Raw genomic sequence first — 13,541 nt, 5'->3', positions numbered from 1 at the left:
TCCTCTCTGCCCATCTGCAACAAAACTTCTTATCCATTAGCAGTCATTTCCCATTTTCCCTCAATCTCTTCAACCCTAGGCAACTATTAATCTACTTTTTGTCTCTGTAGATTTGCCTGTTCTGGACATGTCATATAAATAACTGACTTCTTTCACTTAATGTTGAAAACTTGAACAATCTGATCCATGTTGGAGTGTGTATCAGTACTTAATTGTTTTTTATAGCTGAATAGTATCCCATTGACTGGATATGCTCTTCAGTGTCTGTTTTGAGTGTTCATTCATCAGGTGATGGGCTTTAGGGTTGTTCACACTTTTTAGCTCTTATGAATAATGCTGCTATAAACATTATATAATTTAATTTTTGTGTCAACATATTAGAGAATATTTGACAATTTCTTAAGGTTAGGGAGCTTTTACACTAATATGTTCTTTTTGACTTCTTGTAAATAATATGTGGGGAGGAAACCTAATAAACTCAGAATAATATTATAAGGATATTATTTTTAGATAACTAATATTTTCATACTTGGTTTCTGTTACTCTTTATTTTCATTGTTTAGTTTTTAAACCTTGGTTATCTTCTTAACCATTGGTTCTATATACTTTAACTATTATCGATCATTCTTTTCAACTATCTAAGATGACCCTTTTCTCACTTTTCTGACAGGAACTACTGATTCTTAAAGTTATCACTCCATTTAATTTGGCAACGTACTTTGTAAATTTCGGCAGGACTTCTTCGTATGCTATATAGATTATTCTTTACTGCATATTCTTTGGTCTCATCTCTTAAATTTCTTAACCAGATCTCTGACTGATAATGTTTGAAAGGAAAATTCAGTTGTTTTTAAATCTAAACTTTTCAGACTGTAGTATAATTATTTTAAAGTACCCATATTCAAATAAAAATTACTCAAATTCCTAGGTATGTTCAAGATCAATAAATTTAGAAAAAGCTTCAGATTCTTTGAAAGGAAACATGGCTGCTTTTCTAAAGTAAGTGCCTTTCTTTTCTTTTTCTTAATTTTGAACTTATTCCTGTGAGAAAAATATCTTTTATTCCTTATCGTTTTGGATTTGCCCTGCCTATCTTATAACCAGGCAATAATTTGTATTTTGTAAGAACAGTTATGGTTTGGATTCGTGTAACCACATAAAACTTAGGATTCTGTCAGTTACTCCTTTTGTGTATTGTAGCATTGAAATCACAAACTTTAAATAAGGACCAAAAAGAAATTTTAAAAGCTGTTTCAAATGATTGTTGTGCAGTTATTGAATGGTGGTTTTTTAAACAGTTTATTAATAAAAATTGGTTAATATGATTGTTTTCCCCAAACTAAAATTATACACTTTTTTTGTTTTATAATATTTCTTACTGATCTAGGAATGTGTGTCTGGGGTTGGAAGACCTGCAGTATGTTTTCATGATTTCTTCACATGAGCTTTTCATTACATTGTTGAAAGATGAAGAACGAAAGCTACTGGTTGATCAGATGAGGAAGAGATCCCCTAGAGTAAATCTGTGCATTAAACCAGTAACTTCATTTTATGATATCCCAGGTTAGCTCTGCTAGCTAAAATGTTGGCACATTCTGCCCCTCAGTATATTTAGGATATCCTCTTAATTTGTTTCAGATTACACGAATGCTGGTAATTAATAGACATTTACCTGTCTTTTGTAGTCATATTTCTGTCTAAGCAGTTAAGTCTTGGGACTCTGCTGAGTCTCTGATTCACGGAGATATAGGCCTAGATACATAAAAGATTTTAGCTGTGGGAGTAGACCCACGTAACTCTGCTGCTGTGTTCTTGAAGGTAAAAAACAGGAGGGGAGGGGAGCGGTTGAGAACGATAAAAGGTACAGGCTTGCATGCGTTTCAGCCTATATATCATCGTGATACTGTCTTCTAGCTAAACATTCAGCTTTGGCACCATTGCCATTTTTGCCTTATTTATTTGATGATTTTCTTCCATTTTTTTCTTTTATTTTATAAATATAAGTAGAAAATACAGTGCTGCTCATTAATAAGAAATACAAGCTTCAACACTTAATATAGGGGAGACAGAATTCAGCTGGCTGAACGAACTTTTAGCTGCTTTGACCCTCATTAGATTTAAACTGCGTTAACAGTGCAGGTGTAAAGGGAAAGAATAATATTAACACAGATAAAATGCTGGAAATGCATTATTGAAGACTATATCTGAAAGCCGAGTTGTAGTGAGGGATTTTAATGATCAATTCTTGGTTTTCTGGGGAAGGCAGTGCCTCCACCTCCTCATTCTCCCCTTCAGAAAACACATTCTTAATGTTTATTGCTCAAAACATTTTATATGTGCTTTTAAATAACACAGTATGTTCCAAAGTAGGAGACTGTCTATATAAGTTAAATTTTTCCACATATCCCACATAATTCTTTCCATGTACCAGCTACTGAGTTTTATGTTTTTATTTTCATTATCTTTGTTAAATGCATTCATTTATTAAATGAAGACGTAATAAAAATTGTGTTAGGCTTTCTATATGAGAGTGAAGTTAAAACATAATTTGCATTAAGTTGAATAAATAAGTTTTCAAGATGAGAGATGCTTTTAACTTATAATACTTATAAACATGCACAATTTCTCTCAGTAAATTACCATTCTCATATTTATAGGATTATGTATACCTTCGAATCAAATCATTATTTAAATGGAAACCTCTCCTTCCTTTCTTAGCCTCAGCAAGTGTCAACATTGGCCAGTTGGAGCATCAGCTGATATTGTCAGTAGATCCCTGGAGGATTCGACAGATTTTAATTGAATTACATGGTATGACTTCAGAGCGCCAATTCTGGACCGTGTCTAATAAGGTAAGAAGACCCTCTCTTAAGTGCAGATAAGAAGGGACTTCCCTGGTGGTGCAGTGGTTAAGAATCCACCCGCCAATTCAGGGGACATGGGTTTGATCCCTGGTCCAGGAAGATCCCACATGCCACAGAGCAGCTAAGCCCGTGCGCCACAACTACTGAGCCTGTGCTCTAGAGCCCGCAAGCCACAACTACTGAGCCTGCATGCCACAACTACTGAAGCCTGCGTGCCTAGAGCCCGTGCTCTGCAACAAGAGAAGCCACCACAATGAGAAGCCCACAAACTGCAACGAAGAGTAGCCCTCGCTCACCACAACTAGAGAAAGCCTGCGTGCAGCAAGAAGACCCAATGCAGCCAGGAAAAAAAAAAAGAACAGATAAGAAAATTACCCTTGTTTTCTGATGTAATTTCATAGAAGAGCTGTTCCCTGACCTTTTTGGGAATAAGAACCCCCTTTATTTGTCAACAATTCATCAACAATGTGAAGTACCTGCACATGAGAGTAATTGCACTTTGAACATCCATTGACAGAGAAAATTTGAAATATCCAAAAAAGGTTATTAAATCGACACTATTAAATTAGTAACAACAAAAAATGAGTTTATATTTCATTTGTTGTCATAACACCTACATGCATTTTCAGTATAGCTGTTAATATGTGTGTAAGGTATAATATTTATGCAGTCTGGAGCTAATACTTGCTGTGTGCTTACAGAGTATTTTTGGTTTAGTTTTTTCCTATCTTCTTGAAGTCTAAAGCCTACAGTTTAGAACCACTTCATTAAAACTTCTTTTAGAACATTTTTGGCTTTAGATATTCTTTTTAAAATGCCAAGCTAATGTTTCTGAAGTTGTCTATTTAAGTTTTCCCGTGTGGAAAGTGCAAATGAAAATAGCTTTTTAAACATTTCAGTGGAATGTAGCTTGAAATACAAGGGAAGCAGTCCACAGATACAGGAGAAATTAAAGTACTGTGGTAGTGCTTCTAATTTAACTGCATACTCCTCCTCTGCTGAATATGTAATAAAAAGAAGCAAGAAATTGCTGTATATTTTGTGGGGTTTGAACGTAAAAGTGCAGTGAAATGAAAAATTGGTCTGAACCTTAGTTGGGCTTCTTAGCATTGACATTGTTATTTGTGTTCATTTATATAGAGAGGAAGTATATAGCATAATAGTTAAGAGCGGGAGTTCTGGTACTAACTGCCTGCGTTTGAATGCCAGCTCTCTACTTAACTAGCTGTATAGTCTTCGGCAAGTTATTTGACTTCTGTGTGTCTCTGTTTTCCCATCTGTGAAATGGAGATAATAGTACCTACGTAATACTGTTGGGAGGATCATATGAGTTAATACGTATTAAACTCCTAGAATTTTTTTTTCCTTCTTTATTTCTATAGTCTATCCTTCAGAAAGTTCCAATCCATTTAATTATTTATTACTAGCTCATTATAGTGATTATGTTCATTTTGATTAGCATTTCAGTACAGCTGTCATTTTCCTTTCTCTTTCAAAAATGACTTTTGAATGATTTTTAAATGGGGTTGACTGTTACTGAAAGATTCTTATCTAGATTTGGCTTCATGTGTGTGTATTTGTGGATTTTTATTTCTTCTAGTGGGAAATACCTTCTGTCTATAGTGGTGTTATCCTGGGAATCAAAGACAATTTAACAAGAGATTTGGTTTACATTCTAATGGCCAAAGGTTTACACTGCAGTACTGTTAAGGTGAGTAAAAGCATACATTGACGTCTGGTTAAGAATATGCTTTGTAAATTTAGCGTGAAGCCAGGAATCAGAATCAGTTGTGTTTTCCTGATCTTAAAATCATAGTTGTAGGCCTAGGAGGATATTTGAAAAGGCATTTTGGTTTATTCTTTTTCCTTTTACCCTCATAGCTATACGAAAAGGGTCTTGGACATATGGCTACTACTCTATGTCTTTTAAAAAATTAGAGAGCATGAATAGTTCTTTTGTATTTAGGGTTCAGTTAGTAAAGATTGTATTCCAAGCTAAAGAAAACAAAAACAAAAATCCTTAAAATTACTTTTGTAGATTTTACATAAGGATCTATTTGTGAAGTAGTCTGGGATGGAAATACAGATTTGGGAATCATCAAAGATCACCCTGGGAGAATATTCAGAACCTAGGGTATCCAGCACAGGTCCAAAAAGAGTGGCGTGAGAAAGAGTCTGGTATGAAGACCAGACTTGTGGGGTCATAATAGCTAAGGGGATAGAGGTTGTCAAGAAAAGGGAATGGACAGCACTGGGTTGCAGCCCCTAAGTGCAGTAAGGTAACTGAAAGGTATTGAGTAGATTGTGCCATTAGAAGATCTTTGTTTAGTAAGAGCTATTTCTTTTTCATGATGTGGGGGATAGAAGCCACATTGTACGAGTGAAAGAATCATGTGGAGAGAGTAAGCGAAGGCTACTCTTTGGAAAAATTAGAAAGAGATGTGTAGTAAAGGGCTTGGATCATAGCTGATTTGATTTATTTATTAGTCAATTATATAGGCTAATAGGGTTGTGTGCAAAATTTTAGAATGTGGAACCTTGTTGAAGGGGTAAGGTCTAATTCTGACTATCTTAGGGGGAGAAGGGTGTTTAATCATGGAATTTTATACCTGTATGATATATGTATGTAATATTTATATAAAACTTCTAGTTTTGTTATTTTATTAATTTATTTTTTGGCCACGCTGTGTGGCATGTAGGATCTTAGTTCCCAGACCAGGGATTGAACCTGTGCCCCCTGCAGTGGAAGCGTGGGGTCTTAACCCCTGGACTGCCAAGGAAGTCCCCTAGTTTTGTTATTTTATAATTTATGTAAAACTTGTTTAGTAATATAGCATGTATATTATATTGATTGTTTATTGGATGTTTTTTAAAAATTACAGGTAATTCCCTGGCGGTTCAGTGGTCAGGACTCTGTGCTTCCACTGCAGGGGGCACGGGTTCAATCCCTGGTTGAGGAACTAAGATCCTGCATGCCGTGTGGTGCAGCCAAAAAAAAAAAAAAAAAATTTACAAAAGAATTAAGTATTTATTGGAATAAATCAACAATGCAGAGATGATAAAAAGATGATAGTCTAGCCTCACTCCCCAAGATAACCTGTGTTAACCATTTAAATTAATTCTTCTCCTCTTTGTTCTGTACTTTTAAAGATGTATTTTTTGACTCCAGAGGAAAGGTGATGCAGGCTATTCTGCTGTTTCTTTTTATAGGACTTTACCCATGCTAAACAGCTATTTGCTGCTTGTTTGGAGTTGGTGACAGAATTCTCACCAAAACTTCGTCAGGTCATGCTGAATGAGATGCTGCTTTTGGATATTCATACACATGAAGCTGGAACAGGGCAATCTGGAGAGAGACCGCCTTCTGATCTTATTAGTAGGGTGCGAGGATATCTGGAAATGAGGCTTCCTGGTAAGACTTTTTCACAAAGCCAAATTTCAGAAATTTAGTACTCAAGTAACTGTGGGGAATATTCTAAAAGAATATTTACTGGACTTTTTACCATCTATGAAAAAATTATTTGTCTTTTAAAACAATTCAGATGTGGAGTTCACTTGAAAACATTGGGGAAAATGTAGGAAATTGTTAATTTCCTAGGATTGCCATAAATAAGTAACAGAAGTTTATTTATTTATTTAAAATTTATTTATTTATTTTTGGCTGCTTTGGGTCTTTATTGCTGCAGAAATTAATTTTTTCATGGTTTTGGAGATGAGATGTCTGAAATCAAGGGGTCTGCAGGCCTACACTCCCTTTGAAGGCTCTAGAGAAGGATCCTTCCTTGCTTCTCCCTAGCCTCTGGTGGCTCCCAGCAGCCTTTGGTGTTCCTGGGCTTGTAGCTGCATCACTCCAGTCTTTACCTGTTTCACGTGGCCGTGTGTGTGTGTGTGTGTGTGTGTGTGTGTGTGTGTGTGTGTGTGTGTGTGTGTGTGTGTGTGTGTGTGTGTGTGTGTGTGTCCGTCCATGTGTCCATGTCTTCTCCTCTTGCAAGGGCACCAGTCATTGGATTTAGGGTCTACCCTAATTCAGTATGACCTCATTTTAACTAACCACATCTGCAAAGACCCTGTTTCCAAGTAAGATCACCTTCTGAGGTTTCAGGTGTACATGAATTTTGAGGGGACAGCATTCAACACACTACAAAAACCATATTGCAATTTTAAGATATTATGTTAGAAGATTCAAAATGTCCTTGAAGCTGCATGTTGAAGGTTTATTTCCTCATAGCTGCCATAGATAGCCCTCAGCATGATTGCCTGTGGGTCAGGAAGTCACTGTGGTCACTTTAGGAACAGATTTTGACTGAAGATCTTATTATGAAAAGAAGCTTATCATAAGAAGTTTTTTTATCGTAAGAATTATCTGTTACATATAATCTTGCTTAGTTAAAGCAGTTTCTTACTTTTACATGATTTAATAATATTTAGAGCATTTCAATCATACTGTACACATTTAATACTATAAATAGTAAAATTGAAGTATAAAGCAAGGTCCTAATAATGTGCCCAAACAAATGGCTGCTGGCCCTCTGGGGTCTTTTGAATTAATTTAATTGTTATAACATTGTGATTTCTTGAAAAAATTACAACTTTTTAGCACTCTATAGATAGAATACCTTTGAGTTTTAATGCATCATTGCCCTTCAGTATCACAATAAAAATTGATCTAATTAATATATACTAACTGTCAACAGAGTGTTTTCTAAAGCTCTTTTTTTTTCCTTTTTCTTTTCGGGCCATGCTGCGCGGCTTGTGGGATCTTAGTTCCCCTACCAGGGATTGAACCCGGGCCCTCGGCAGCAAAAGCACAGAGTCCTAACCTTTGGACTGCCAGGGAATTCCCCAGAGTGTTTTCTTTTTAAAGATTGAAGATTGGTTCTCTAAAATGAAAAGCAAAAAGAGTTTAAAAAACCCTAACATTTATTGAGTGCTAACTACATGTCAGACATTCTTCTCATAGCTTAGGTGCATAACTGATTTAGTCCTCGCAGCAGCTTCATGAAGTAGCTTCTTATTTAATTATCCCCGTTTTGTAAATCAAGAAACTAAGTTTAAAGAATTTGGCCGAAGTCATGAAGTAAGAGACGGAACTGTGTTTTGAACTCATCAGGCCAACTTAAGCCTGTGCTTTTACTCTTTGAAATGGTTGGAAATGCCTTCAAGTAATTATAGTCTCTTTGTACTACCTTTTTGGCATTTGAGTAGTTTGAAGTTCACCTTTTCCTCCCTCCCTCCCTCCCTCCCTCCCTCCATTCTTCCTTCTCTCCCCTAACTTACTGAATGTTCATCTGTTTGTCCCATAGTTTGTGTTATAAGCAGTGTTTGAAATGAGAAGGAAAGGATGTACTCTTAGGAAGAACAAGAAAACGTTTGAACCCCACTCTCTAGATGCTGATTCTTCTTTAAGAACCATTGTGGACTCACTAATGAGATGCCCAGTGAATAAAGGACGCCCTGGAGCCAAATGCTGTCTGGGCTTCCTTTGGCAAAGTGTATGGTGCACAACGCGCAGTGACATGTTGTACGCTGGGATATTAAATTTACTTCTATCTTCACTCCTTCTTTAAGAAGATGATGCAAATAATGTATTTTTACTTAATTTTGGTGTGTTCCTGTGCCTCTTTTTTGTCGTCTCCAGTCGCTTTTTGGGATAAAGTGAGATATAAACAGCCACAGGCAAAGACTTTTTAGAATGACTGAAAAATATAGGTACTCAAGTTTAATAGCTCTCCCCATTTTAAGTTTTAACATTGTTATTTAGTATTCATTGGGTTTCTTTTCCTCTTTCTTGAAATACATTAAAACCTGAGTATTATATACTTTGAGCTATAAAAATTCGCAATGTATTTAATATTAAGGTATATTTAATAATTATTTATTTCAAAGGAAATAATGGTCAAACAATTCTGAGTGATTTTTTTCCCTCATATCTTTTTATTTAAAATTGTTACAGGTATAGTACGTATTTTTTGAATGAGTGAATGATTTGTCTCTTATGAATATTTATCATGTTTTAATCAGGAAAAATTATTTTAAAAAATAAAAAACATATTAACATGGATTTATTACAGCTTTAAACATGGTTTACCTATTTCTGTGCTCTAAATAGCTAGAAGTTTATACCATACCATTATATATTTGTTTTGTTTGTGTGGTTCTTCTCTGCTCATTTATTTATTTGTTTTTGGCTGCGTCGGGTCTTAGTTGCAGCCCGTAGGCTTCTCTCTAGTTGTGGCGTGTGAGCTCCAGAGCTCGTGGGCGCTGTAGTTGCAGCATGCGGGCTCTCTAGTTGTGGCCTGCGTGCTCAGTAGTAGTTGCGGCATGTGGGCTTAGTTGCCCCCATGGCATGTGGGACCTTAGTTCCCTGACCAGGGATCGAACCTGCGTCCCTTGCATTGGAAGGCGGATTCTTAACCACTGGACCACCAGGGAAGTCCCTCTCTGCTCATTTAAATTATAAATTTGTAGAGGCTGGGTACCAACTCCTAGACTTCCACAGTACAGTATTAGGCATCTTAAGGTGTTCTTAGTAGAGAATTTTGTTGATTAATAGTGGGGACTGTGGCAACCTATTATTGGGAAACCTTAAACTTTATAGAGAAAAGTATAAAATATTAGTGTTTTTCTATTTTTTCATCTGTAACTTGTTTTTAGTTTGTTCAGCTGGAATCTGAGCAACTATTTGCTTTGTTATTGATTGATTGATTGATTGCCACACCGCGCTGCACGGCTTGCAGGGTCTCAGTTCCCTTACCAGGGATCAAACCTGCACCCTCTGCAGTGATAGCACAGCATCGTAACCACTGGACTGCCAGGGAAGTCCCATGCTTTGTTCTTTTAATGTTATGATGGTAACTCCAACTACTTTCTTCTTTGCTTTTTAGATATTCCTCTTCGTCAAGTTATTGCCGAGGAGTGTGTTGCTTTTATGTTAAACTGGAGGGAAAATGAATACCTTACCCTGCAAGTTCCTGCATTTCTGCTTCAGAGTAATCCATATGTAAAGGTAATTCATGTTTATCTAAATAAAAGGATTATTAGGGTGGGATTATTGGACCAGTTTCTTTAGATCTGTACTACTTAGGGAGCTTGTCCAGTTTCTAAGATTCAGTCTAAGTTTGGACAAATGCTTGTTGGTTTGTAGGTAAAAGTATAGTTTTTGATAATTCAGGCACTTGAGTTTGCCCTCTCTAATATTTTTTTCTTCTACCCTATAGTTACGAGAATGCAAGCAAAAATTATTTCGTTAATAGACAACATTTTGGTATAATCCTAAAGTAGTGAGAAGTTAGTCAGCTTTTCTTGCTTTGATTGATATAGTCAAACCCCGGGTTCAGCTCTGGAATACCCGGGTCTAGCTGGGTTGAACTGGGGGGGGCGCTAGGGATGAGCTGCACCCATTTTCCATTTGAGCACCTTACCCTTCTTCAAAGCCTGTTAAACTCTCTAAGTTGATACCTGATTCTAATTAGGGTACATGTTTGTTATTAGTGATTAGTTCCATATGAAACTGTTCATTCAGTGAATTGATGGTATGTTGTTTGTTTATTCTCCTTTCTTAATTACACCTATCCTGCACGACTGGAAATGCTTCTGGGTGGAGAAAACATCAAAAATAAAGAGAGACGGGAGGTCTTCCCTAAGATTCTTTCTTTCATGTGTTAATATTACGTTTACCCTGAATAAGCAGTGAACTTTTCTCCCTTTCTGGTCTTGTAGTTAAAAAAAAAACAAAACATTTCATGATTTACCACTTTTTTAATATATGTTTGGTCCTTCAGATTTCCTTACTCTTTTCTTAATGCTTGTGTTACCTTTTGTTCTTACCTGCCGTCATCTCATCTTCAGTACACAGCCCCTTAAATGGATGGTTATCTGGAAACCTTGCAACACTGGACCAGTTTTTACGTTTGCCTTTGGTTATTTGTTTCTTCCTCCTTATTTCATGTATGGCCTTTAAAAAACTGAGCTCATTTCACTTCAACCCTTTGAAGACTTACTGATTTCTTTTGTTTTTTTCCTCCTTTTTGTTTATGGTTGTTCATAAAAATTTATTGTCATACTTAAGTCATCCTTCTCTTTGGAATTTCAGACATTGGATTATATCTGTTTTTTTAGTGAACTTTCTGAGATAGGAGTTCCTAATATCTAGGGTATTTGTCTGATTATGCCCAGCAGTCTCCTGTCTTTAGTAAACTCTCAGATGAGACGACCGTTTTGTTTCAAGATTATCATTTCCACTTAGAACGGTAGCTTGTTGCTTAGTATTGTGACAGTGCAGTGGCTTTTCTCTTTGCTTCTCTTAGCTGTGAATTCTGTGGAGCTGTGTGCACCAGGAAGGCTGGCTGCATGTTTGAGGGCCTGCAGTGTGGAAGGGCACGGGGTATTGTGTTGTAGGTTGCCTAACCTTGGGCTAGGTTAGCTCACTGCTTCCTGCACTTCCCCTTGATCTGGCCACAGAGGAGGAAGGGTATGAGGTGACCTTGCTGCAGGGACCACTGAGGCATCTCATCGTCTCATCTGGATTAGGGTTTTGTGTGTCTCCTTCCCTAGTTGGCCCCTTGTTCCCTTGTTAACGTAGAGGAGAAAGTAATCAGATTAAGAAGTCTAGAGTAAGGGATCGGGTATTAAAAATTAGACAATTTAGAGCAGCTTTCAAACTTTGAATTTGATGTGGAATATATATACAGATGCATAAGGAAGAGTCTGGAAGGATATTAATAGTCATTATCCCTGGGTAATGAAATATTAAGTGATTTTTTTTTTTTTTCCTGCGGTATGCGAGCCTCTCACTGGTGTGGCCTCTCCCGTTGTGGAGCACAGGCTCCGGACGCGCAGGCTCAGCGGCCATGGCTCACGGGCACAGCCACTCCGCGGCATGTGGGATCTTCTCGGACTGGGGCATGAACCTGTGTCCCCTGCACTGGCAGGCGGACTCTTAACCACTGTGCCACCAGGGAAGCCCTTAAGTGATTTTTAATCAATTTTATTTTCCATTCTCTTAGGAATGGAAAAAGGAAAGGGAAAAGTCTTACGCATGTGACTAAATATGACCTTTAGAAATAAGAAAAACAGTCCAGCCTCTCCCTTGGATCAGTATGGGAGGTAGTGTAGTATATTGGAAAATGTATAGCATTTATGGGCGCTTGGATTATAAGAGACTAGCTAGTGGGAGGAGGAGAGGTTGGCGCTAACAGTCATGATGGTATAAGACAAAGACCATGGCTTTTGCCGTGGCCTGCAAGGCCTTTTAAGGTGTGGGAGCTTCTCCTTCTCCCTCCCTGTCATGCCAGCTCTGTTTGTGGTGCCAGAGTGCTCATGGCCCTTGTACACACAGTGCTTTCTCAGGCTTCCGCACTTCTGCACTTCTGTGTGTTCATTTGGCCGAGATGCTCTTCCCACTTTTGCCGGTTTGTGTAGTTTCTTTAAAGCTTTCCATAATTCTTTTCTTTGCAAACTTGCTGTTCTTGTTACTTCTGTACTGTTGTACTGTGGACATATTTCTTTTGTTGCACTTATACTGTATAGTAAATTATTTGTTCACCTGTCTGTCTTCCCTGTAAAACAGTGAGCTTCTTGAGGACAGTTAATTTTCATATTTTCAGTGCTTTGCCTGATACCCAGCACATAGGAGATGCTCAAGAATGTTTGTGGAATTCAATTGACTTGGGGCCTAATACCTCTGAAAATTCTTACTTTTAAGTGAATTTACTTGCTTAATGTAGTAACCTTCAGCCAAGCATGTGATCTCTGACAACAGAAAATGAAATTGAGAACTGCAGTAAATAGCTTGTGTATATTGTGATCCTAGTTGTTAGAGAAGAGTACGTGCAGTAGGCACGCAGGATGAAATGTTCTCCTGGATCAGGGACCCTTGATTTCCGTTCACATAGCATAGCTAGGGTTTTTAACACCATTTTCACTAGCTTTAGGAAGCACCAGAATTCTTGTAAATTAAGTCAAGTGTTCAGGTATTTATTGAACTGTACTTTCAACTTTTCTATGTTTGAAATTTGGGGGGAAAGCACTGTTTTCACCTTTGACATAATCCTGCCTCTTTCTTTAAGCAGTGGGACCCCATTATGAACCTTTTCTAGGTCCAGTCAGGGAACTGGGGATTCCTGATGGACGTGAATTATCCTTGGCTACTTTACCCTCTAAAGAGAAATGATGTATAAGAATTACTAAAAAGAAAGGATAGAGGGGCTCTCTCTTGCTTAAATTATAGAGGGAAAGACGTGCTGGATTCGGCACATAAACCTATTTCTTTCTCTACATTTTGGGCCTGTCTTTTCTGTGCCTTTTGCTTTCAGCCCTTCCAGTCTTTATTTCTGGGTCCTTCCTACACCTTTGGTCCTGAAGGCGGCCTTTATTCAGATCAGTCGCTTTCAGTAATCTGTCCTTCCTAATTCTACCTCCTCACATCAGCAGTAGGTCCATCCCCAGTTGCTATCATTTTTCTTAGAGAAAAGTTGCTCTAGATCTTGTTCCTTTATTCTGCCAACTTCAATGTCCATATTTTTTCCTCATTTTTTCCATTAAAATTAAAAAAAAATTGTGTGTGTGAGTGAAATTTAACCCCTATTTTAGTCTCATCTCCGGGCTTTTACAGTTAACATTGTAGTGTATATGTTCCATTTTGGGCTTTTTTTTTTTTAAGGTGGGATCATACTATGT

At 37.4% G+C, this 13,541-nt stretch overlaps 1 protein-coding gene across 2 annotated transcripts in view; it reads left to right on the top strand.

Moving 5' to 3' along the window:
* Positions 1-13,541, top strand: part of INTS8 (integrator complex subunit 8) — a 51,236-nt gene that overhangs the window by 25,008 nt on the left and 12,687 nt on the right. For both annotated transcript variants that reach the window (XM_082675105.1, XM_082675104.1), the window contains 6 exons: positions 929-999; positions 1,388-1,563; positions 2,719-2,852; positions 4,465-4,575; positions 6,075-6,276; positions 9,749-9,870. In XM_082675105.1, the coding sequence (XP_082531231.1) occupies positions 929-999; positions 1,388-1,563; positions 2,719-2,852; positions 4,465-4,575; positions 6,075-6,276; positions 9,749-9,870 (816 nt within the window). The remainder of the gene's footprint in view (positions 1-928; positions 1,000-1,387; positions 1,564-2,718; positions 2,853-4,464; positions 4,576-6,074; positions 6,277-9,748; positions 9,871-13,541) is intronic.

This window comes from Grampus griseus, assembly GCF_964374135.1.
Source record: "Grampus griseus genome assembly, chromosome: 17".
Classification (NCBI taxonomy): domain Eukaryota; kingdom Metazoa; phylum Chordata; class Mammalia; order Artiodactyla; family Delphinidae; genus Grampus; species Grampus griseus.
Note: the sequence above shows the minus strand (reverse complement) of the source record. Positions and strands in the feature narration are given on the sequence as shown.